Source organism: Scylla paramamosain, chromosome 34 (genome assembly GCF_035594125.1).
Source record: "Scylla paramamosain isolate STU-SP2022 chromosome 34, ASM3559412v1, whole genome shotgun sequence".
NCBI lineage: Eukaryota > Metazoa > Arthropoda > Malacostraca > Decapoda > Portunidae > Scylla > Scylla paramamosain.
This window is the reverse complement of record NC_087184.1, coordinates 14,554,722-14,580,139: the sequence shown is the minus strand read 5'-3', so window position 1 is coordinate 14,580,139 and position 25,418 is coordinate 14,554,722. Positions and strand designations below refer to the sequence as shown.

Here is a 25,418-nt window from a genome sequence, read left to right as displayed (position 1 = left end):
CCGGTGTTAAGTGGAGGAAAGGTGAGAATTTTCTCCCTTGTCACTCTCAGCTGTTAGGCAAGGGAAAATTGTGGGGTGGAGTTTATTTTCCTGTGTCACTCTGGCATTAAATGAAGGAAAGGTGAGAGTTTTCCCCCCTAGTGTCACTTTCTGTTAGGTGAGGGAAAGTTGAGGGGAATATGGAGTGTTTTCCTCTGTTAGGTGAGGGAAAGTTGAGGGGAATATGGAGTGTTTTCCTGTGTCTATCATGCCACAAGGCTGCCAGTGATGTGAGGGCTGACAGGTGTCACTTCCCCACAGAAGAGTGAACGCAACCAGGCAGAGGAGCTGACCATCGTGTGTGATGGAGATAAGGTTGGGCTTCTCCCCTCCTCCCCCTCATCCTCCTTACATTCACCTCCCCACCCTTCCCACCCTTGTCATTCCCTCATTTTCAACACATCACAGCTCCCACATCCCTCTTCTCCCTGTCCCTTTATTCTTGAAAGAGTTTACTGCTTGGTATTAGTTAGGAGTCATTGGCTATGCTGGTGGTGTGCTGTCAGAGTGCACACTGTATGCTATCGCTGCAGTGGTGATGGTGCTAGTCAGTCTGTAGCTCAGTAATGTTCCTCCAGGTAGGGTATTGTCATGACAGTTCACTATCAACATAACACTAGCCAATATCTTGCTTGTTTGGGCCAGCGTCAGAGATTTACTGCCTGATTTGTAACTTACGATGCTTTTGCAGGATGTATTTCATGCTGTTTTGGTCCTTCCATACATGACTGACTTGGTTATTGGTAGGGGCGCTGATTTGCGCTGACCATGAAGCGTGTGTGATCAGAGGGAAGAGGCAGAAGGGAGAGAAGGGCTCCCAAAATTATAAGAAGATACTGAATTCTAACCCTTTTTTTTCCATAATTCTTATCCTTAACTTTAGAACACACTTAGCTTATATTATATGTAGTGATTCCAAGCTCAACTTCTATTGGACTTTTTCCACATTGCTTCAATCACCAGTTGTGTGGGTGGCTGGCACATTTATTTTCTTTCCCTCCCTTTTTTATCACTGAAGGACTGTAAGGGTAGAGGAGAGGAGGCCAAGGAATGGTTTCCCCTGTGCCTCCCTCTGCTCCCTGCTCCCTCTCTCACCCCTCCCTCCCTCTGCTGCCTCAGGTATTATGCTGCTAGATAACCTACACAGCAGTAATACAATTACTTTTATTTTGATTTCCATTATAATTTAGCTTTATTATCCATCTATGTTCTTGAGAATGCTTGGGATGATTCTTGGCTCTTTGTCTCTCTCTCAGGCTGAGTGGAGAAATGTTCAGGTTTTTTATTAGCACGTGTGGCATCTCAGTCTTGTGTTACTCATTGACTGCTGATATGACATGAGATGATTACAATGGAGCAAGGATGAAACTGCAGCCACTAGGAAGTCTGAGTTGCTGTATCATTCCTTTTGCTGTCTGTGGTGTCTCAAAATTATGCTCTGACCTTGCACCACATTGTATTAAGTCTGAGAAGCCATACAGTCAAAGGCTCATGCTGCAGTTTTTTAAGAGATCCATAATAAAAGAAAATGTAAAGTATCACATTCTCATTCTGCTTTCATTTGGCTGTAGTTGAAGTTATAGTTTTCAAGGGTGTTTTTCATGATTGCAGTGGTAATTTAACAAGGATTCTGCATCATCACTGGAAGAAACACCCATGAAGACCAAATCACTGTGGCCTTAGCAAACAGTCCTATTGAGAGGATAAAGCACTTGAAAATAAGGACCCAGGATTTTCTTAATGTATCTTTGAACATCAGAAATTTATGGCTGCCTGCATCTCCCAAGCCTGAGTGAGAGACAGAGAACATGCTGGAGATGGCTGAATATTTGTAACTTGTTTATGTTGAACGCTCTCTTCCCACTTTCCTTCACAGGATATAAGCTCTCCCACTAGTCCCACTTACCATGATGTAAGTATCTGCTTTGCGTTACCTCCCACTCACTCACTCTCAGTTGGTCTCCCTCAACCTCCACATGAAGGAGTTGTAGCATCAATAAATAGCTCTTGTAGATTTATACCTTTGTTCTTTGTACATGGCTTAACCTTTTATTTTTTGGGGTTCACTCACTACTGTAGTTTGATTTGGCAGATTTTGAATTGCTCTTGATCTCTGTATTCTGAATCATCTGCTCAGTTTTGATTCTTTGGTACTTTCAGTTTACTTTGCCGTTTTGTAAAGAAAGACAAATTGTTGATTCAATGAAGTTCTTTGTGAAAATTATTGGAATGAATTTAATTATATCTTTTTGCATAATAATTAATAATAGACAGGTGCATTTGTACTATCTGCTTACACACACACACACACACACACACACACACACACACACACACACACACACACACACACACACACACACACACACACACACACACACACACACACACACACACACTAACCTCACTTGTGCCCTTTTTGAGACACAGTCCTACACAGACACACAGCACAGTATAGTAACACACACACACACACACACACACACACACACACACACACACACACACACACACACACACACACACACACACACACACACACACACACACACACACACACACACACACACACACACACATCGTTATCTGACCTATGCCCTTGTTACAGACCTTCGTCACCAGCACAAGTCGCCCATCGGAGCGTAACGCCTTCGGTATCAAGGACGGCCCCTCAGGTCTGGAGCCGCGTGAGTGACCATCCTACCTGTGGGACAACTCACTCGGGGGATTCTTGGCTTTGTTTACCCTTATCCCCCTCCTGACACCCTCTCTTGCTGCTTCACCTTCAAGTGCTTCCAGACTAGTGCTTTTTATGTTTTTATTTGATTTTCAGTGGATTTTTTTGTTCACTTACTTCAGCCTTTGGTTCTTGGTGTATTTTGACTTTTCAATAGTGTTTTGGTGTTCACACACTCTTGCCACTTCACCTTCATCAAGTGCTCCCAGACTGGTGCTTTTTATGTTTTTATTTGTTTTCTGTGGATTTTTTTTTTCACTTATTCAGCCTGCAGTTTTTGGTGTGCTTTGACTTGTTCACAATTTTTCTTTCATCCTCCCATCTGGATTTTTCTCCCAAGTTTATGAGAAAAGTGTCTTATCTCGCCCTCCTCTGGTGGAACTCCCTTATGATATAATTGGATCTTGTGGTTCGGCATTTTTATTTAGTAATACTCTAGTGACTCAAGTGAAAAGAGGAGAAAACTTCACATGCCTCAAAAGTTCTCTTGTAGCACCATTTCTCTTCCATGGCACACCTGTGAAGTCACTCTCTCCACTGCACATTCTCCCTGTATGCTTGATATCGCCCTCAAAATTATATAATATTCTGTCACCTGTGTCAAGCTCTCAGGTGTCCACATATCTTAGTTCATTATGTGTCACACTTTCATATACTTAACTGCATGTGTCTGCTTGTGTGTTTTGTCTGCTGAGCCACACGTAACTGGCTGCAATGTGCATGATGATTTAAGGTTTATTTATCACACACAAAGGCTCACAGTAATGGTGGGCTGTCCCTAACAGGTTGGTGTCCTCTACGCCCATTTGCTATTTCAGTTTCTCTTAAAGTTAACTGAGAGTTGACATATCTAGGAAGTGTTCACACATATCAGCACTCCACAACCACGCTGACATTGTGATGTGTGTATGTGTGGTTAGATAGCCTCTTGCAAGTCTGGTGAGAGTGGTAACTGACATGAAGGAAGCAAGGCTCATTATAAGCAGACCACTAGGGAAGTTGCTTAGAGCTGCTAGGATGTGACAAGTTGATAATTTGACTTTTTGTAGAGGCTTTTGAGAGCCCTGTTGTGGACAGTGGCGCTCATTTGTGCATATGTGTGCGTGTATGCTTATGTATCTATTTTGATGTTCCCCCATCGCCCTCACTGCACCCTATGCCTCCAGAGCTTGAAGCAGCCAGGCCCCAAACTGTTGGAGAGGAGGAGTTGCAGCTACAGCTTGCCCTGGCCATGAGCAAGGAGGAGGCCGAGCAGGAGGAGCAGAAGAAACGCTCAGATGATGTGCGGCTGCAGATGGCCATAACACAGAGTGAGGAGGACTTCAAGTACGTATACCCTGGGGCCCTCACCCAGCTGTCCTTACTTGGTTTTGAGTATGAAATTGTGTCTTGTAATTTTTCTCCTGTACGTAGATGCAGTTTCCCATAAAGGCTTAAAAGGATAGTTGGTGCAGCACAGTGATACCTGAGTTTCATGATCCTGTCTCTTCTGGCCCACCAGTGGGAGATGAATGTTTGCTGTGGTGTCTGTTGTGTATTGAATTTCAGATCCATTACAATCCTGTAGTGTGTTGATGTGTGGCATAGGATGAATTATCACATACAGTAACACCTTTAGTGGTACAAGACACACCATGCACCTCAAAGCTATTACAGGTTATCATATCAGTACTTCCTATAAAGTAATCAAGCACTCAAAATTAAATGCTGCATTTGACACTTGCACAATTCCTTAATGAAAAGAAAGGTGCAGGATGCAAGTGCAGTGAAGTTTGCGAGATTGGGACTTGAGTTAAGCGTTGAGCACAAGACAGTCATGTTGAGTAGAACCTTTAGTAGCGAGACTTGACTCAGCAATGGGTCAGTGGTAGCAAGGCTGGTGTGAGCTTGGGTTTCTCCACCACAGGGAGTGCAGGAGGACACAGACAGAAGACGAGTCCGCCATGAATGACCTTTTAGATATCAATTTTAATCCCCATAGCGGGGTCAACGGAGGGGGTGCCCGCCCTGCCTCTACCCCACCCTCCACCGTTACCCTCGACCCCTGGGGAATGCCAACGTCCAATGCCACCGCCTCTGCCACCTCAGCCTCCCCGCAGCACACGGCACACATCAAGGTAACCTCTCCCTTCCTCCCCCTCACTGGTGCTCCTCTCATACTAACCCAACTGGTTTTCTTTCTGTTTTTCATCCTTTTTTGTCACTTAGAAAATTTTTGTGTTGGTTCTATCTTTTGCTCTCTTGATTCTCTCTCTCTCTCTCTCTCTCTCTCTCTCTCTCTCTCTCTCTCTCTCTCTCTCTCTCTCTCTCTCTCTCTCTCTCTCTCTCTCTCTCTCTCTCTCTCTCTCTCTCTCTCTCTCTCTCTCTCTCTCTCTCTCTCTCTCTCTCTCTCTCTCTCTCTCACTCCATCTTCACTTAAGTTTGTCATTCTAGAAAGTTTGTTTGTATGTTGGTTTTATTTTTTTTCCTGTTTGGGTTTTTATGTTCACTGTTTTATTATTTATTTATTTATTTTATTTTTTTGAAGAATTTTGTTTTGAATATATAGTTATTTCTAGTGTATTTTTAGCAAACTCTTTAATTTCTTGTTTGGTATTGTCTCATCTCCATACAATCTATATATTTAAATTTTGCCTTGATTATAAAGAGTTTCTGTAGCACTTGTGTTTGTAATGTCATGTATACTATATCTTCTTAATCTTACAGCACCATTTGTCTTCAGATTATACAAAGTTAAGAGTATTTTTTAATGATTCCACTTATGTTTTTTGTCCTCGTGCATGAATGTCTATAAAGGGTCACATATATTTCTTCCCACCAGAGTTTGCCTGGTGTAGACTTCTCACCACCACCTCCCCCTGTACCGCCACTCCCTTCCTCCACCTCCTTCCCCACAACTTTTTCCGAAGGCTCTGATGTCACACTCAGGCACTCCAATCCTCCACTTTTAAATTCCTCACCTCTGCTTTTTGCCACCCCAAGGCAGAACCGCTCCTCTACCCCTTCTCCAAACCCTTTCCACGACTCACCCTCCGTTCCTCGCCCTACGTCCCTTCTTGTCACTTCCTCTTCTGCCTCTGCTTCTGCCACACTTCCCAACCGGCATTCTCTCTTCCCTCCGTCACCTTCCTCTTATGCATCCTTGCTTGAGTCACCTCTTTCCTCACGCCTTGCCACACCCTCCACCACACAGCCAGCGAAGCCTATTAGTCTCTCCTCAGCTGCTAGTCCTTGGGGTCCTGTGCAGGTCAGTATCCAGCCTGCATCAGGGTAGGCCAGATTGCAGACACCCACTAACACAAAGGTCGTCATCTGCTGTGCTTTAGGGTCTTGCTCCCCGGTGCTACTTTTGTGAATTAATTGTTTCTCAGGTAGCTCTTTATTCTACTCCCCATTTAGTTCTGGGATGAGGTAACCTGCTACTCCAGTTCATTTAGTGCTATGGTTGTATCAGCTGTTCATTACATACAGCTAGGAAGGATTTGTCTGGTGCTTACCTCACCTGTGTTTGAATAATATATACTAGAGCGCTTTTCTCTTACCATTCGCGAATTTTGTGTTGTGTTTATCCAGAGGTATCTCATGAACTCTCAGCGTGTGTGGCTAGCACGCTCACGAGGTGAACTGTGTACATGACCTGAATCTCGCTTTTCATGTGTGTACAAATGCCACTAAGGCTCCTGAGATGTGCAAAATCCCTCAAGGAAATAACCTACCCTGATGTTTTTATGTCACCAGCAAAACCTCAACCTGGCCCAAGCCACTCGCTCCTTGGATGATCTGTTTAGTAACGGCAACATTATGGATGGGCTGGTGAGACTAACAGTGGTTTACCGTTATAGCTGTAGTGTTGATTAACCCTTAGCACAGAGCCAGATGCCAAAACTTGTGGGTATAGTGTTTAGCAGCTTTTGTGCAGATTATGGAAATACTGACTCATCCTGGCTACACCTGTTGATATATATATATATATATTTTTTTTTAATTGGATAGTTTGTGGAAAAATAACTGAAACAGTTATTTACCCTCCCCCAAAAAAACATTCAGAAGCATATTTCTGTAACGTACATCTGTGTAATGCGCCTTTTGTATCATTGATGTATCTTGTTTATTGAATCCTGCTTAATTTTGTTTGTATTATTAACAGTGTGAGTTCTTATTGATGTGTGAAATATGTATGAGAATATTAAATGATATATATATAAAAAAAAGATGACCCTCCAAAGATGATCATGGCAAAAACTTTCAAGATATATTTATAAAAGCACAATCAGTGAGAATGAAAGACTTGTAACATCCATAACTCATACATGATGTAGCAAACTTTACACAATATGTCAAAGTTTACATGATACATAAAAATAAAACACCCCAAAGCTGGTCATGATAAAGACTTTCAAGATATATTTAAAAGCAAATCAGTGATAATTAGAGACTCGTAACATCCATAACTCTTACATAATACAGCAAATTGTACAAATAAGAAGTCATTGTGCAGGGAAAAAAAATAATCTTATAAGACCATAGGAAACACACTAATACTAAGGGGACCCCAGCTGTCTGTCAGTGGTAGGCATCTTTTATAGTTCAGCTCAGTATGGTGTGGTGTTAGTGTTCGCAGCAGTAGCAGGTGGTGATGCAAACCGTGTTGAGGCCAGGCTAGCATAGGCAGAGGTGTGGTGCATCTGAGAGTAACAGAGTGGTGTATGTGGTGTTGCAGACAGACCCCTGGGGCATGGCTCTTCCCAATGGTGGCTCAGAAACACCCAACCAGGTACTGTATCTCTCTCTCTCTCTCTCTCTCTCTCTCTCTCTCTCTCTCTCTCTCTCTCTCTCTCTCTCTCTCTCTCTCTCTCTCTCTCTCTCTCTCTCTCTCTCTCTCTCTCTCTCTCTACTCTCTACTCTCTAATTTTCTCTATTTTCTCAAGTCTCAGAGTTTCAAATCAGGTACTGCACATCACTTTTGGGTCACGCAGTAGTCTTTCTCTTTCTTTTTTGTGGTACTCTTATATTCCGTCTCAATTTCTTTAGTGGCTGGATTCATTTTTAGATCTGTAATGTGTCGTACCCTGTATCTTGCACATTTCTGTCCTCATAGATGTGAGGGGCATGTGGTGTCCCTTACGTGCCTTGCTAATCACCTCACCATTGTGTTTGTGGTCATGCATAACAATCGTGGCCCTGTGCCTCCCTCAGCCTGACCCATGGGGCTCCCCGGTGTCTGGTCCGCCCTCACGCATGACGTCCCCACCCACCACTGATCCCTGGGCCCCTGCCAGATCTCCAGAGCCACCCATGGGAGGTAAGGAGCTGCAGTATTGTCTCAGAAGCATCTCTGTCTCACAGTGATGAATGCAACTGGTAAATTTATCTATCTTTCTATAGCTCATATCCAGAAACACTGCTCTCTCACCACAACTATTTTAAAGGCCATAGAAATGATTAGCTGGGTTCTCAAGAGTGTTTCTCCTGTTGATGTTGTTGAAGTCTTGTTAGTCTGTCATGAGAACCATAAAAACACTCTTAAAAACTTGTGCAGCTTCACCCAGAGCCTTTTGAAAGTGGTGGAAGTGTGACACAGAAGTGTTTCAGAGTATGGCCTATATACCAGACAAAGCACCATACACTCATACACACATCATTTACACTCTTTTGCCCTGTTGAGAGTGAATGATGTGTGTAGAATAGGTTTGTCATTTACAGCAACATGACAAGTAGGAATTAGTGGTGTTGCTAAGTTCCATTGCCTGTGAGTTTAACCTTAGATGAGTAATGTTTTATAGCAAAACAAGACACACTGTAAAAGAGTAGAATTTGACTTACAGAACTCTGGACAAATATGACATTCCCATTGGTAATTTCAGTATCCAGAAATTGATTTTTATCTATATTTTTATGTAGCAGGGAGATTGGGTAAAGGGAGAAAAAGAAAAGAAAGAAAGAAAAGATAAAAAAAAACCTGCGCAAATGCCATTTCCAAAAAAGGAAAAAGGAGTAGGATTAAGAGAGAAGACAATTTAATTTTCTGTATAGTTATTCTTGAACACAAAAGAAAAGTACCTGTAACATTCTTTTATTTAATGCATTAACTCCACACCAACACCCAATATTGACATCCTACATCACCCCTCCGCCTCTGGTCAGGTATTTGTGGCAACGATCCATGGGCAGTGCTGGGGAGTGTGCCCCCCGCCAAGGACCCCTGGGAGCCCGTGGAGAATAAGCCACCGCCCTCCAGGGACCCATTCTCGCCCCTCACCCCCACAGACAACAGGGACATGGATGAGTTCACCGCCTTGTCCACCAGGGAGAAGCCAACCAACAGTGAGTCTTTGGAGAAGTGAAGTGTGATTGATCTTGAAATTATTTATGCATTTTAAAGTTATTAGTAATATATCTTTGCCTGTGATCTGAGGATGCTGAATTTGCTTTTATGAAACCCAAAATATTATCAGAAAAATGTAGAAAAGCATTAAATGGACACTGAATCCAAAGTCGTGGTTAACTTTTACATAGTCTCGAGACCTCCGAGTGCTGTTCCTGGTAATACTTTCTTTTTTGGCCACACATACGGAGTGAAACTAGTATGATGATTAACCTCAGATCAGCATAGACAGAGAGGCAGCATACCACCACGCGATTGACTCCTTTCCCACCTACAGATGGTTCCTCTGATGCCTTTGACCTGAGTGGCTTGAGTGCATCAGTGACAGACATCACCAGCATCTCCACCACCAAGGCACCGCCACAGAAGTCCAAGTCCCCTGCAGCCTTCCTGGGGGAGAACTCCAACCTGGTGAACCTGGATAACCTGGTGTCAGCCAAGCAAGCCCCCACTGGGCTAGGTAAGGCTGATGACTGGCCCGCCTGGTCCACCTCAAAGCCACACTCAGGCTTCTAATCTGGTCTTACGTAAATTTTGTTCCTTTGTTTTGTGGTGCAGTCCTGGTCAGTATTTGAGTAATACACCTCACTCACTATGCTGTGGTTGCCATTACCTTGAATCCGAGGTCCTAAGAATCTGAGGGTCTTTGGTCTAAGAATCTGAGGTCCTTTGATCTTAGAATCCAAGGTTCTTTGACGTGCTAAGAATCTGTCAGCTACTTGATTCTGTTACGAGATAAAAAGAAGATCAGAGGACTTAAGACTGATGGAGAACATGAAGCACAGTGAGTGAGTGGGGAAGGTTACTCAACTCCTGACCATGAATGTACTTGTCTTGGTGTTTGTCTTCATGGCGAGTGTCTTAACCTAACCATATAATCTTGGGTAGTCTCTTACCAGTGCCCTGCTGTCACCATGTTGCTTCGTCTAACCAGATTACTGTGGGTAGTATGTCACAAATGCCCTGCTGTGATAATGTTGATGTGGGCAGCTTTATTTGCCATTAACCAGTGCAGTAACACAGGAGTAGGTATCCTTATTAGCTTGTATAAATGGTTTTTATAGATCATCTTTGTTCTGACATGTAGAAATCAGTGTGGGTGAAAGTCTTAACTTGTCTGCTGGGAAGGAAATATAACATACTCACACTATTAATAACAATCATTTTCATTCAAGTTACATATTGTATACCTTATTGTAATACTGGTGTTGGGGAATTACAGAGGATACTACAAAACTTTTAACTTATTCAAAATCTTACAATTTACTCTGCAACACTGTATTTTTCTTCTTGGTGTTAGTGTGTGTTAGTGTGTGTGTGTGTGTGTGTGTGTGTGTGTGTGTGTGTGTTTTTGTGTGTGTGTGTGTGTGTGTGTGTGTGTGTGTGTGTGTGTGTGTGTGTGTGTGTGTGTGAGAGTGAATGAGTCACTCATCCATGTCATCATTATGTTTTCACAAACTATCACTAACAATTTATGCACCATTATTTTGCAGAGTATTTACCCTTTTATCTGTCCTGGGCTGTAGAGCTTTCACATGCCAGCTTTGCAGTCATTTCTCACCTGTTTTTAACTTAGAGCAGTATTTGTGTCACTGGTGAAAGGAAGACGGATTATTTGCTATGTGTGGAGTCAAGATTTGTAGTTTTCCAATGATGCTATCTACACACCAGGCTGTGATTCTCCTTAAGAACAGAGTGGCTGAAACATTCAAAGTTCAGAGTTGTGGCTTATCTGTCCTGTTTTGTGTTGTCTTTAGTTGACTTGTACAGGACAGGCAATAGTAAAGTTTGATACCTGAATGTGGCACTCCGTGTATTTCACCAGTGGCACAAAGAGGGCCGGGTTCTCACTTAGTTTGTCAGTTGATTACTAACACCTCCTGAGACTTTGCAGGGTATAAGGCCTCCCCTCCCTGGTGCTGGTGGTGCTGCTGGCTAGCGGTTGGCTTGCAGGGCTTGTGTGAGGCCAACCCTGTAATGTTGCCGTGTATAGTAACTGTAGCTCTCAAGTGGTGGTGCCTCAGAGTGTGTGCCAGAGGTGAGGTAATACTTGAAGCCAGAGGCAAGGAATGGTGCCCTTGTGCTAGTGGGCTCATCAGCGGCTGTGTGCTAGATGAAGGGAATGTGGCAGCCCATAGCTGTGATGCGGCCAGAGCTGTAGTGCAGTGTGTAATATTCCGAACTGGACCACTGTGGAATGCAGAACATGAGGTCTGGTGCACTGATTGATGCAGCCACCAGTGTTTAGCAAATAGGGACATAGTATCCCTGAGTCTTAGGATGCACTTGCCTTCTCAACAAGTGTGTATCATAGTCCTTCTGTGTAGGTGTACTTCAGAGTACTCCAAGTCCCATCAAGATGCATGAATTACTGCAGTACTATATGTGGGGATCACTTGTGGTTTTATTGGTCATGAATGCCACCACACCTGTAGTCATCCACATGCTTGTCATGTGCTGCTGCTCCTGCACGTGTCAGGAGGACTCTAGGTCCTCAGGGGAAGGTTCTCAGCCTTCATCATGTCTGACACATAGAGGAGAACAGACAGTGACCAATACTTGTTTGTTGTACATAATCCAAACATTACTGATGCATGAGTGGGGCTTCTAACAATGTGTTCACCTTTTTTTGTAACACTGGTGGTCTTGGTTTGTATTGTGACTTCTTTATTGATGTGTCTGTGTGGCAGTTTTTGTTAGTTTTCATGCTCTTATTTTCATATCAGTGTTTACTTTCTGATTTTTTCTTAATGATTTTCAACCAATTTTTCTTAATGTCACAGTATTTGAATGCCATCTACAATTTTGTCTTAGTTAATTATGGTTAGCTTTTGTTGATGTTGTAAAGTCTGATGTAGGGCTGCACAGTAATAGTGTGTGTATGTGTGTGTGCGTGCGTGTGTGCGTGTGTGTGTGTGTGTGCATGTGCGGGGTGACCAGGATTCATGCGTGTGGGTTTATTCTCTCCCAACAGGCACCACCTTCTCCCCTCTGCCCTCCTCCAACTCTTCCTTCATCAACAACCTCAACAACAACAACCTCAACACCACCAACAATCCATTCGCTACAGCCAGCCTCCCGCCCTCGTCTTTTACAGGTGTGAACCCCTTCAGCTCCCCCAGCCCCCCCAACCCCTTCCAGGCGCAGCAGGCTCCCAAGCCCTCCATGAACCAGCTCAGAACCACCGCCATTGGGAGTGTAGGCCTTTCTGGGGTGCCACCCCCCTCAGGGTCCACCCCAGGACCCTGGGGTCCCACCCCTGCCCAGCCCTCAGAAGAAAACCCCTTCCTTTTATAATGGAGAGGGTTTCAGGTCCTGCACGCTTTGCCACTTTTTTCTTTTCTTTTTTTCATTTTCTTTTTTTTTATGTGTAGGTATAGATTAAATTTTTATTTCCAATTTGTAAATAAGCATTGTAGATGTACTCTTTATATCACACTAATTTGTACAGGGTGTGTGTGTGTGTGTGTCTGTGTGCATGTATGTTTGTGTGCGCTCACATGCGCCTGTGCACCATCATGCACTTCTGCGTGCATGTGTGTGTGTGTGTGTGTGTGTGTGTGTGTGTGTGTGTGTGTGTGTGAGGCTGCATGCATGTGTGCGTGTATGTGGCCAGCCAGGCAGGTAATGGCCTGGTGCATGGCCATTGTGTGGTCAGCCAGGCAGGGAGTGGCCTGGTTCATGGCCAGTGTGTGGCCAGCCAGGCAGGGAATGGCCTGGTGTGTGGCCGGCTAGGCAATGGGCAGGTGTGTGGCTAGCCAGGCTGTGGCCATTCAGGGTCAGAAGTGTGGCTAGCCAGGCAGCCTCTTAACACCCCTTGTGTCCTCACTTTATGCTAGTTTCTTAAATATTCAAACTCTTGTGCAAATATATTTCCTGAGAATTTGTAATAGGTGAAAATTGTATGCAATATTGCCTCTTCTATTTATTATTATAAGAGTACTTTTATAGCAAGTCCAAGAGTAGTGTAAGAAAGTAACTTATTTATACTGTATATTTTACAAATGTTTAACTTCCTGTCATATTTGAACAGTTGCATATCATTGAATATTTGCGCCATGAACAATTGACAGCACTGCATTGAAGCTGACTTCTTGCCTGTGTTCAGTTCCTGTGCATGTAGGCAAGTAGTGGTCTGAGGAGGGAGGGAGAAGCAGTGAGGAGAGGGTTGTGTTGGGTTGAGTTGAGGAGGGCTGCATACATGAGGAGGATGAGGTGGTATGGTAATGCAATATTCAGAGCAGGCTTCAGCTTAAGCTTGGCACATGCAGTATAACATAAAACTTTTGGGCTCTCCCTGAAAGAGTTATGGGATTTTATGTCTTGTGAAATACATAATATGTTAGTTACGCATGACTGAAACATACATAACATTAAACTTTTTGTACTTTCTACTTAGACACTTGTGAAACCAGCATGGATGATAATTGATTGGGTTCCACAAAGCAGCTGACACTCCAGTGGATCACAGCCTGTGCAGCTTTGAAAATATATACAATTTGCAATCTCCTCTCACTTATATATCGACGGCCAGTGCAACATTGGTATGTCTACTTAATACTTAGACACAACTTGTGAAATCTTGCTTCACTGGTGTAGTGTTCAACTGCAGGATGGGAATGATCATTCTAGCAGAGCTTTTTTTGTACATAGCTGGTGGTAGGTCTTGCCTGCTCACACCAATACCACACCCAGCAAGATTATTCCTATATTTTCACAGGACACATTTTTGTAAGGTTGATCATAAAAAAAAAAAAAAAGAAAAATTCAGAAAATGTGTGAAAAGTCAATTTTTGCAATCACCCAGCCAGCCAACCCTCTCCCCGCCTAGTCCCCAGGTGTCCCCGTCAAAATTCTGTGGACACAAAGCCTCGCATCTTGACGCAAAATGTGTGGAAGTTGCAAATCAGCCTCTTTGCCTTACCCTGTTGCCGAGGTTAGCTGGTCTTACTTTTGGAAGGCCCCTGCAGTGTTTTGAGCTGCACTAATGTACTGTACTCAAAAAACATTAGCCCTCAGTTGAGTATGTAGTGAAATTCTTAATGATAATGAAAAAAGGTTGAATTCTTTGTCAAAATTTTGTACGGCAAAACTGGGAAAACGGACTTGGATTTGGGAGTTCATGTCTGAGCAGTCCCAAGAAGTCTGATGGAGCCATGGTGCTAGCTAGGGCCCTGCTGCGTACTGGCTGTGCTTCATGCAGGGCTTCTCCCATCTGAACCTGAAAGTTAGCAACAGACATCCCGTGAATAGTCCTGACGGGATCCTGGATGCAGCCTGGCAGGGTGGGGAGGTCCCTTCCCTCACCTCCTCCCAGCCTCCTGATGGCAGTGGACATGTGGTGACCTTCACAGTTGCCCTAAGTAGTGTTGTCATGTTTGGTGTAGTGTTTCAGACCTAAATCAGTCAGGTACCTTCATCCATCACATCACATTCTTGGTCTTTACTGGGTAATATAAGTCCATGCATTAGTTTCCATTCAATTTAGAAACACAAAATTTGCTGAACTTTGTGATGTCACTCCTTGGGGCAACTGTGTGTTCGTCTCTCCCATGGTGACAGTGTGAGAAGAACCACATGAAGGAGAAACAAGTCCCTGTGATAGTGACTGGCTGCTGAGTGCAATAAAAGAAAGCTGCTGATTGGTGATGGTAGTGTGACCCTCCAGTGATGGTGGTGAACCCCCGAGGGCACCACACACCTATTTTTTATCCTTATCTATATGCATGGGAAATTTGTTACGTTTGGGGGAACCTTGTGCTGCTACACCCAACCAATATTTTGTGTGTTGTTTGTGAAAAAAGGTTATATATATTTAATTGAACAAAGCATTAGTTCTGTTGATTTTTTTTTTTTTAGGAGAACCTGAAGCTGCATCCAGTTCTTGGTTTATTTTCATGATGTGACCGAAGCATCTAAAAGTGAGACATTGGTATGTGCATGTTGATGGACTCTGCATCGTACCCTGTGCTCAGCTGGTGACTTCTCTGTGTACTATTGTACAGAGTCGATTTATGGACATTTCTGACAGAGTAACCTTACTTGCTTGAGTTCAGGAAAAGAGGTGTTATGCCCAGAACTTGTATTTTTGAAAAAGTTATGTGTGCTAAGGGAGTAGAATCTGTCAACCAACTAGGAATTTATCCATCAAGAGACTTAATATGGACACATTGCAAAGTGGAGTCAGAGTAATGAGTAGTTCGTAACCATTAACACTATCCACCCTCAAGGCTGAGTGAATATCAGTACAGTAGTGTAAGAAGATAACAAGTGAGAGTCTTCCAAGGTCATTTTAATTCAATTTGAAGCTTATAAACAACAAATTAAAATGTCTTTTTGCAGCTGCATGAGAATATATACTTTTTTAATCATCTCTTGTACTGATATCACTGAGATGACAACTCCAAGGGAACAATAAGATACTTTAAACTCTGCACTTGGGCGTGGCTGGAGTCCTGGAGAACAAGAGTGGAGCTTCATAAAGTAGATGTTCTCATGTGGCTACAAAACATATCATGTAATTGTTTCAAAGGATGAAATTCAAGAGTCCTGAAGTGACAAGGTTGAAAGTCGCAAGGGTGTTATCCAGTCTTGTAATGGTGGGTTTCTAAAGGTGATATGGATTTATTAGACACAAATTAATAGTAGTTCAGGTGTGATAGGCAGATTCAACTGGGTTCAGAGTAAGCGGTTGAATTTGGTGAATCTTTCAGGCTGTTTTGTGCATCTTAATCCAGATGAGTCGAAACCTTCCTTATTTATCTGTGACTGTAATGAGACGGACTGTAGAAAGAATTAATTGTTAAAGTTTTAAGGTTTGGGCTTTGAGAACTTTAGTCCATGGGAGTTTTCAGACTGACTGTATGGAAGATGGATGAATTATCATCTATGAGACTGGCTATAAGAAAAAAAAAAATTGTAGAAAAGTTATTGTCTTAAGGTTCAGGCTTTGAAAATTTTGCCCATGGGAGTTTTCAGACTGACTATATTATGGAAAGTGGAAGAATTATTGTCATTTTGGAGGTGGGGGAGAACATTTTGCCCATTCATGTCTGACAGCTTTACGAGAAGTGTTAGAATTGTTGTGTGAGGCTTCTGAAGGTCTTGTCTTAATCTTTTTTTTTTTTTTTTACACTATTATAGAAGATGGTAAGATTATTGTTACTTTTTTGAGGTTGGGCTACCAAAGAAAATATTGGCTCTTTATGAATATTTTTTTTTATTTATGGGACTTTATTTAGGACTAGAAATGTTAAAACATTGTCTTCAGGTTGTGACGAAATTTCTCTCTCTCTCTCTCTCTCTCTCTCTCTCTCTCTCTCTCTCTCTCTCTCTCTCTCTCTCTCTCTCTCTCTCTCTCTCATGCATGTATCATCCATTTATAAATATTCTTTGGTTAGGAAACAGTTAAGTGATTAATGGTGCAGACAGGAAATGGGGAGAGGGAATGCATGGGTCTGTGGGCACTTAATGGGGGAGCAGTGGGAACAAATGAGGCTGTACATTATTAAAGGTAGCGATATACAATGGGGGTAATATGAATGGGATGTTTACTACTAATTAAGACAAGCAAAAAAAAAAAAAAGTATAATTTAACAAGACTTCTTATTACTACTACTGATATGCACATATCTATACTGACTTTGATAATAGTGTGTACTTATGTTAGCCTAGTTATTTTTTCAGCCTTTAGTTTATTGTGTACTGTTTTGACTGTGCTTGTTTATTTTATTATTATTATTATTATTATTATTATTATTATTATTATTATTATTATTATTATTATTATTATTATTATTATTATTATTATTACTTCCCCTCAACGCATCACGGAGGGAGAAGATTGAATAAAGATTTGTCACACGGAAACAGAACAGAGGGTTGAGTAACTATACATGCATGCACACACGCCGAGCAATGTGTGTGTGTGCGTGTGTCTGTGTGTGTGTGAGCGTGTGTTTGTGCGTCGGTGGACAGTAACCATCCCTCACATACACACCCTCGGTAATGTTCACAGAATAATTAATATATACTGTATATCGCATATTTTCCAGCTTGTGTTTCAGTCAGCCCCTTCAAGTAGTGTTTCTTTTACTGTATCTGTCCAGGCATCACCATAGGAGGAAACTGGTTCTCAAAAAGGGTAACATGACTGGAATAAACTTAGGAAAGGGTAGTAGTAAATGGCTGTGATAGGGTTAGGTAGGAAGTTAGCGCTGGTAGGGTGTTAGGTGATTAGAATAGACTCCGAAAGGAATAGATGGCCAAATTAGACTCAGGAAGAATTTGGTTTTCTCATAGGGTGGTAGATGACTGGAATAGACTCAAGAAAAGAGTGATTTACGTATGGGATGTTAGAGGACTTGACAGGAAGCAAAATTATAAATGATCGAGATTATTGGACTAGACTCAGGAGGAAAATAGCTCTCAAATAGGGTAAATGAATGTAAGTCTGGAGGTATAAAGACGAAGTGTTGCCGAAAAACCTGTGTAATGTTTGGTGTGAACTAGTAATGCTGAGGAATAAAAGTTTGGCCACTCGTTCATATAGCAACAGCGTGAGATAAGAATATAGATGTTTGCTCTTGGCGTAATTTAAAGTACGGATTTATTTCTTCTTGAAGGGAATGGAGAACGGTGATGAAAGTATAGGCTAGTATGGCTGAAAGATAAGGTTCTGTCCACAAAGTAACAGTAGCGTGTATTATTTATTTATTTATCTACTTATTTATTTATTATTATTATTTCTCTGGTTGGGGCGTCTTGAAGGGTAGGTAGTAGAAGATATAGACTGATAAAGCTGAAAGATAAGCTTTTCTCCTCAAATTCATACCAGGAGCGTGATAAGTATGGCTTATTGTTTTTGGCTTAAAGAATAAGTAGTAGATAAATATAGAGAGGTACAACTAAAGATGGGTTTTGTCCGCGTGTCCATATCAGCAACGTGTCATAAGCAGTACTACAGTAGACTTGTTGGTGTGATGAGGGATAGGTAATACCCTGGCAGAGCTGAAGATGAGAGGTTTCGTACTGAGTTCGTATCACCTGCGTGTGATACTTTGTATCAGGAAAGAGATAAGTATAATAGTTTGTGGCGTCTTGAAGTGTAGCCAGTAAAAAAATATAGACTGGCTGAAAATGAGGTTTTAGTTTTATATTACCAGCGTGGTATGGTTAATTTGTATTGGACACTATGATAAAAGTGGATAGATGTATATACAACTATAGATTATTTATTTATTTATCTATTAATAAAAATAAAGGATATTTGGTTCCTCACAGAGGAACTAAACATCAAAAAGTCTGTAGTGGAAGAATGGATGAAAGGTAAAAAGTTTTTTTTTTTAATTTTTTTTATTTTGTGTTTTTCCAGCATAAAATTCTCGACGTGGGAGGAAAGACGGAAACAAAACATCCAAATAACTGTAGTGTATTTATGGATTTATGGAAGTAGTCCTGGACATGTTTACTGAGAGAGAGAGAGAGAGAGAGAGAGAGAGAGAGGCTGAACCACATTATGAAATACTGATACGCCGCATCTCCACTACTTTCAAAAGACTTCAGATAAAGTTAGACTAGTTTTCAAGAATGTTTATAAGACTCCAGTGACAGATTAACAAAATGTCTACATTATCAATAGCAGAAACACTTGAGAACCCGGCTAATCATCTCAACGGCTTTAGGAAAGAGTGGTGAGGGAGCAAAGCGTTTCGGAACACGGATGCCAAGCCACTCCTGTTGTTCAGTTCAATTCACACTTAGTGGTGGTAGTGGTGAGGGCGGTGGTACTGGGTGTAGCTTGTGGTGTGCCCGCCAGGATAATGGGTGTAGTAGTGAGTGTGGTCTGCGTGGTGCACGTGGCTGTGGGTGTGGTGGTCGCCGTAGTGGCCCCTTCTGAAGGGCAAGGCCAGGGCGTCAGGCTCAGCGTAAGGGTAGGGCATTGCCAGGGCGGCGCCGACCAGCAGGCACAGCAGGGCGATAGCGGTGATCTGAAGGGGAGAAAGGAGGTGTGAGTGTGTTGTCTGGTGGAGAGAGAGAGAGAGAGAGAGAGAGAGAGAGAGAGAGAGAGAGAATATTATAAGCAGGGTGTGAAATCTCTCTCTCTCTCTCCCTCTCCCTCTCTCTCTTCATGCTTCGTACCTCACTCCCGAGACGCTTCAAACGGCCAAGTGAAGCAGTGAGTCAGTCTGCAAGGCCAACACCTGTCTTGTAACTCTGCCCGCCTCCCACACACGTGTCCGCCGCCTCTTACCGGGTTCCCCCAAGGCCCAGCCACACCAGTCTACCTGTACCCGGCTAGTTATGTAAGTAAATATCACGTGTTAATCTCTGTTGAGGGGCTGAGGGGAGATTGGGGTACACATAATCCCCCCTTCTCTCTCTCTCTCTCTCTCTCTCTCTCTCTCTCTCTCTCTCTCTCTCTCTCTCTGTTGTATTTATTATTTCGTTGTTGTAATTTAATTGTTGTGTTTATTTATTGACTGATTGCTTTCAAGGTATTAATTTATTCAACTAACTGTATTTTGAGACGCTTTATTAGATCAGGATTATGTTTCAAAGAGTACAGAAATAATTGGCCAGGTTCTCGTGAGTATTTTTCCCTGTTCATGATAAACTATCACTAAAAATCATGAAAACACACCGGGAAACCACTAATTTGCTACAAGAAACTCGAAAAACCCGACAACACCCACTAAACCATTTTAAACTATCACTAGAATCACGAAAACCCCATTAGCTTCCACTACACCCTGTTAATCTGTTACTAGAATCTTGAAAACTCCAATTACATCCAATCAGCGTTGTTAAACTATCACTAGAACCATGAAAGCTCCCACGGAAACCCTTATTGACCTGACTAAAGCCTGTTAATAGTAGCAAACGTTACATTGACGTTGGAAAGTTAAGAGAGATCGAAACGTACGTAGTCATAACCCGGGGATGTTCTAAGCCTCACCCTGGGTATTTCCAACCTAAATAAGGAAGTACTGACACCAAAACAAGAGGCAGAGGAGTAAAAGAAAACGGGACCTAACTTTCTCATTCAGCTTGTCATCCCTTCTCGTCTTGATAACTGATTCTAAACAAAGGATTTAAAGAAAAGAATTATGGAAGGAAGGAAGGAATGAAGGAAGGAGAGAAGGATGGAAGGATAGAAGGAAGAAAGAAAGAAAACAAAAAAATAAGGAAGAAAGCAAGCAAGGAAGGAAGGAAAGGCAGGAAGAAAGACAAGAAGGAAGGAGAGAAAGGATAGAAGCAAGAAAGAAAGAAGGAAGAAAGAAAACAACCAAGGAAAGAAGGAAGGAAGGAAGAAAAGATCGGAAGGAAGGAAGAAAGGAATGAGGGAAGGAAAAAAGGAATGAAGGAAGGAGAGAAGGAAGGAAGGATAGAAAGAGAAAAGAAAATAAGAAAAGAAGGAAGAAAGAAAGAAATCAAGGAAGGAAGAAAAAGGGAAAATCGAGATAAGGGAGGAAGGGAGAAAAAAAAAGAAAAAAAAAGAAAGAAGAGTACTTTAATTAAGATTCAGTAATGATCTGACATGCAGGAAAGGTAACAGAAACGTGATGGTGACTGTACAAGCGGGCCACCTCACAGCACCCGCGCCTGATTAGAAAAAACTCTGCAATCCTTAGTGTGTGACTGGGCGACTAACTGAGTAGCTGACTGTCTGATTTGCTGGCTGAGTGACGCGAGAATGAAAAAATTGCTTGTCCTTAGCAACCTGTTCCTAAGAGGTAGCTTACACCTGTTAGTCTCTCTCTCTCTCTCTCTCTCTCTCTCTCTCTCTCTCTCTCTCTCTCTCTCTCTCTCTCTCTCTCTAGAAAGAGGATGATATAAGCAAAATAATCGAAAGAAAACAAGAAAAAGAGTGAATGGTGTTGAAAAAAAGTATCGTGCAGTATTTAAGATTGTTTAACGTGAGAATATTCATTAACTTAAAGAGAAAAAGAAATATAGAACGCAAGAAAAAGAAACGAGAGAGAGAGAGAGAGAGAGAGAGAGAGAGAGAGAGAGAGAGAGAGAGAGAGAGAGAGAGAGAGAGAGAGAGAGAGAGAGGTGAAAGAATGTGTCACTGGAAAACAGTACAAGACTATCGTACCCAAGTTAAAGAATGTCGAGCCTGAGACGAGGAGGAGGAAGAGGAGAAGGAGGAGAAGAAGGAAGAAGGCGAAGACGAAGACGAAAAAATAAAAATTAAGACAAGAGGTGTAAGATAGAAAACAAGTAAGTCTATGCGAAGAACTTTACTTGATGATAACTTACAAACTTCATCCTGATGGTGGTGGCGGAAGAACTAGAGAAGCTTTCAGTCTGGTCTTCTGGTGTTGGTCTGGTCTTCACCTGCTCGGCAACTGGTTATATACGATGGAAGGAGGGGCAGGTTTTCAGGAGGAGGAGGAGGAGAGTCAGGGAGGGGAGATAAGTAAGGCAAGGTATTGGGGAGGGGGGGACACGCGGTAGATGAGAAGGGATGAAGAAGCCCATTGGCGAAGCGCAGAAGGAGGAGGAGGAGATGGGGAGGAGGTGACAGTAGGAGGAAGGGAAGCCCACAACCATTTTTCTCTCTCTTGCCCCAAAAAATGTTACGTAAATCAGTTTTTCTCGCACAGGTTTACAGATATGGGACGGAAAACAGTGGTGGTCCTTCTTTTTTTCCCCCTTTTCTTCCTTCCTTCACTACCCTTCCTTCTTGTTTCTACAGTGCTCCTCCTACTTTCCTTTATTTTCTCATGCCTTGTTCTTCACTATTCCTTCTCTTCTCCCTTCTCTTTATGTAAATCCCTTTGCTAGTCTTGCCTTTCTCTCTTTTCACTGTCCCTTCACTTTCTTCCTCGTCATTCTTCCTTCACTCCTTCTCGGTATCATTCTTCACCATCTTTCATTTCCCTTTCCTTTTCTTTCTCCTTCTTTCTCCTCTTCCCTTGCCTCTTCCCTCTTTCATACCTGACTGATCATACCTCCCTCTCCCTTTCCCCCCTCCCTTCCCTCCTTGCCACCTTTCTTCCCCTGCGCCTCTCATCTTCTACGTTTATTACCCTTCCCCCCCTTCCGTCCCTCCCTACTCCTTCTCTTCTTCAGTGAAATCCCGGGACTTCCCAGTGCAAAAGGAAATCAACAAGTTACTCTTTAGTGGAGAATGTTGAAAAGTTAACATTGCAGGGTGGTGGTGGTGGTGGTGGTGGTGGTGGTGGTGGTGATGTGATTGGTTGCTTTACGCTGCCTTTATTGTTCTGTCACTGTTGTTGTTGTTGTTGTTGTTGTTGTTGTTGTTGTTGTTGTTGCTGTAGTTTTCTTTTTCTTCTTTTACTTTTTCTTCTTTTTTTTTTTTTTTCTTCTTCTTCTTCTTCTTCTTCTGTTGCTGCTGCTCTTCCTCCTCCTCCACCTCTTCCTCCTCCTCCTCTTTTTCCTCCTTCTTCTTCCTCCTCCTCCTCCTTCTTTTCTTCTTCTTTTTCTTTTTTTATCCTTTTTCTTTTTTTTCTTGTTATTATTATTATTATTGTTATTATTATTATTATTATTATTATTATTATTATTATTATTATTATTATTATTATTATAGTTATTATTTCTAGCATTATTATTATTATTATTATTATTATTATTATTATTATTATTATTATTATTATTATTAATGTTATTATGCCTAGTAGTAGTAGTAGTAGTAGTAGTAGTAGTAGTAGTAGTAGTAGTAGTAGTAGCAGTAGTAGTAGTAGTAGCAGCAGCAGTAGCAGCAACAGCAGTTGTTGTTGTTGTTGTTGTTGTTGTTGTAGCAGAAGCAGCAGTATTAGTAGTAGTAGTAGAAGCAGCAGTAGTAGTAATAGTAGTAGTAATAGTAGTAGTAGTAGTAGTAGTAGTAGTAGTAGTAGTAGTAGTAGTTGTTGTTGTTGTTGTTGTTGTTGTTGTAGCAGCAGCAACAGTATTAGTAGCAGCAGCAGCAGCAGCAGCAGTAGTGGCATCATCACCACCATCGTCACACAAACAACTTAATGGCACACGTTGCGAAAGACCGAGAAATTGATCGGAATCAACAACGAGGCGGGATAATCGGAAGTCAAATCCTGGACAGAATGCGCGACCTCCGCCTCGCGCCACCTGACCCCAGTGCTTCCCTGAGACAGGAGGAGCTAGATCGCCTTGGCTGACTGACGCTCGCACATGCTGTCCTTCAAAATAGGAAAGATACGGATGATAAGAGTGTCATGGGAAACGTTTTGTGTTTTTTACTTACTAATTTATTTCTATCTTTATTTGTATGCTTATTTTTATTTTGTTTATTTATTTATTTATTTTTTTGTATACGTAGAAGTCTCGTATGCCTACACTTCTTTTTACACAAATTCAGTTAAACACCAATTGAAATATAATAGATTTAGTTGAATTTACATGAAGTTTTCACGAGTTTTACATTTTTCTTTCTATATATATATATATATATATATACTCGTGTATATATATATATATATATATATATATATATATATATATATATATATATATATATATATATATATATATATATATATATATATATATATATATATATATATATATATATATATATATATATATATATATATATATATATATATTTATTTATTTATTTTTTTAACAAAGTCGGTTTAATGCAACTTAAAATATAAGGAATTTACAGTTTACACGACGTTTTCACGAAGTTCTTTTATGCACGAATTTGGTTTAATGCGATTTAAAACCTAATAAATTTAATTGAATTTACAAGATGCTTTTTTATATATTTGTTTATTTATTTATTTATTTACTTGTTTTTTTTATTTTAGCACGATTCAGCGCTGTACATACGTAAATATCTTTATTGTTTTAGCTTTTATATATAAAATTACGATTAATAAACAAAGATAAACTGTAGGACTAGTATTATTTACTTACTATACGAACAGACTGAAGGACTAAATAGTGCAATTCAACTGGTCAAATCCCCTAACCACTTTTTCCAATCATTTATCTTTTTTTTTTTACACAACTTCTGTTCACACGATGTCTGTACGTCCCCATATACTGGCATCGCGTACACCGAAGGTCATCCGTACAAGACTTTATAAGAGTTCTAAGTTTGTATGAAAGCGACTGGAAGAACTGTGGTGAAAGTAGCTTAGGATTATATATTGGCTGCTTCAACGACCTAATTACTGAGACGCAAATTTTCTCAATACGTGAAAGTCTTGTATACCAAAGTTTATAAGTTGTGAGTATGGAAGGAAGTGAAAGAGATATAAGGACACAAAAACAAAATAAAATAAGGTAAGCTGCAAGAAGCCATCAGGCCTACACGTGGCAGTCCCTGTTTAAAACATATCTACCTATATCCACCTAGCGTCCGTATTCATGAATTTGTCTAATCTTTTAAACCTCCCTAATGACTCAGCCCTAACAACCTGATTACTGAGTCCGTTTCATTCATCTACCATTCTATTTGAGAACCAATTTCTTCCTATTTCTTTCTTGGACCTAAATTTTTCAAGGTAGACTGTAGGTTTCCCAGTTAACTCAAGCCTAACAATCTGATGAGGCTGCGAATTTTCATGTACCAAAGTTTATAAGATTTTGAGTGTGCGTGTGTGTAGGAGTGGGGAACGAGTATGGGGAAGGTAGGCTAGGTTTCCCCATTGACTCAAGATTACTAAGTCTGTTCCAGTCCTCCACTACCTTACTTAATCATTGACTTCCCACTCTCTTTTGATATGTCTTCATCATTCGTGCACCTGCCAGCCTGAATATAAAGCGGCCACACTCGTGATTGCCTTGGTCCTGTGGCCTGTATTCTGCAACACACAGCTCTCTAACCACGACTGTCTTCACAGGCCCCATAGGTGATCTAAGACGGGTTCTCAAGAGTGCTTCTGATGTTAATGATATATAAATCTTGTTAATCTGTCATTAGAACCCTAAAAAATCCCGTATCAGATTCAAATAGAGCCTTTTAAAAGTAGATAGCCGGAGTTTCAAGGGTTTCTCCAATTAATGATATAGAAAATATTGTTAATCTGTCACTAGAACCGCAAAAACATTCTTTAAAAAACCGTGTCACTTGAAGTAGCGTATTTTGAGACTGGTGGAGTTGCTGCGCAGTGTTACAGAATATGGTCCTAAGACAATTCCACGCACCATTGTTACGATCACGGCCTGGGACACGTGTCGTAGCTAAGGCAGATGTGTACCATTAGTTAGTGTACCATCATAAGTTACAAATGGAGCGAACCCGTCAATCATGAGTCTGCT

General features: G+C 41.5%; 2 protein-coding genes across 33 annotated transcripts in view; one reads left to right on the top strand and one right to left on the bottom strand.

Moving 5' to 3' along the window:
* LOC135090246 (epsin-1-like) overlaps window positions 1–17,214 on the top strand; it is a 32,038-nt gene extending 14,824 nt beyond the window's left edge. For 9 of the 32 annotated variants that reach the window (XM_063986808.1, XM_063986812.1, XM_063986809.1 and 6 more), the window contains 11 exons: window positions 301–354; window positions 1,916–1,951; window positions 2,648–2,726; window positions 3,943–4,102; window positions 4,683–4,893; window positions 5,598–6,023; window positions 7,497–7,550; window positions 7,973–8,078; window positions 8,921–9,100; window positions 9,439–9,621; window positions 12,136–17,214. In XM_063986808.1, coding sequence (XP_063842878.1) covers window positions 301–354; window positions 1,916–1,951; window positions 2,648–2,726; window positions 3,943–4,102; window positions 4,683–4,893; window positions 5,598–6,023; window positions 7,497–7,550; window positions 7,973–8,078; window positions 8,921–9,100; window positions 9,439–9,621; window positions 12,136–12,458 — 1,812 coding nt within the window. In that variant the 3' untranslated portion in view covers window positions 12,459–17,214. Of the gene's footprint in view, window positions 1–300; window positions 355–1,915; window positions 1,952–2,647; window positions 2,727–3,942; window positions 4,103–4,682; window positions 4,894–5,597; window positions 6,024–6,514; window positions 6,590–7,496; window positions 7,551–7,972; window positions 8,079–8,920; window positions 9,101–9,438; window positions 9,622–12,135 lie in introns of all 32 variants that reach the window. The other 23 variants (XM_063986829.1, XM_063986830.1, XM_063986831.1 and 20 more) reach the window with 21 other exon arrangements.
* Window positions 17,215–18,496: 1,282 nt separating this feature from the next.
* On the bottom strand, window positions 18,497–21,563 carry LOC135090248 (uncharacterized histidine-rich protein DDB_G0274557-like). Its single transcript, XM_063986844.1, has 2 exons — window positions 21,426–21,563; window positions 18,497–19,150 (listed from the first exon to the last, which is right to left on the bottom strand). Exons 1-2 carry the CDS (start codon window positions 21,432–21,434, stop codon window positions 18,920–18,922), a joined length of 240 nt encoding a protein of 79 aa, XP_063842914.1. The 5' UTR covers window positions 21,435–21,563; the 3' UTR covers window positions 18,497–18,919.
* Window positions 21,564–25,418: the final 3,855 nt, after the last annotated feature.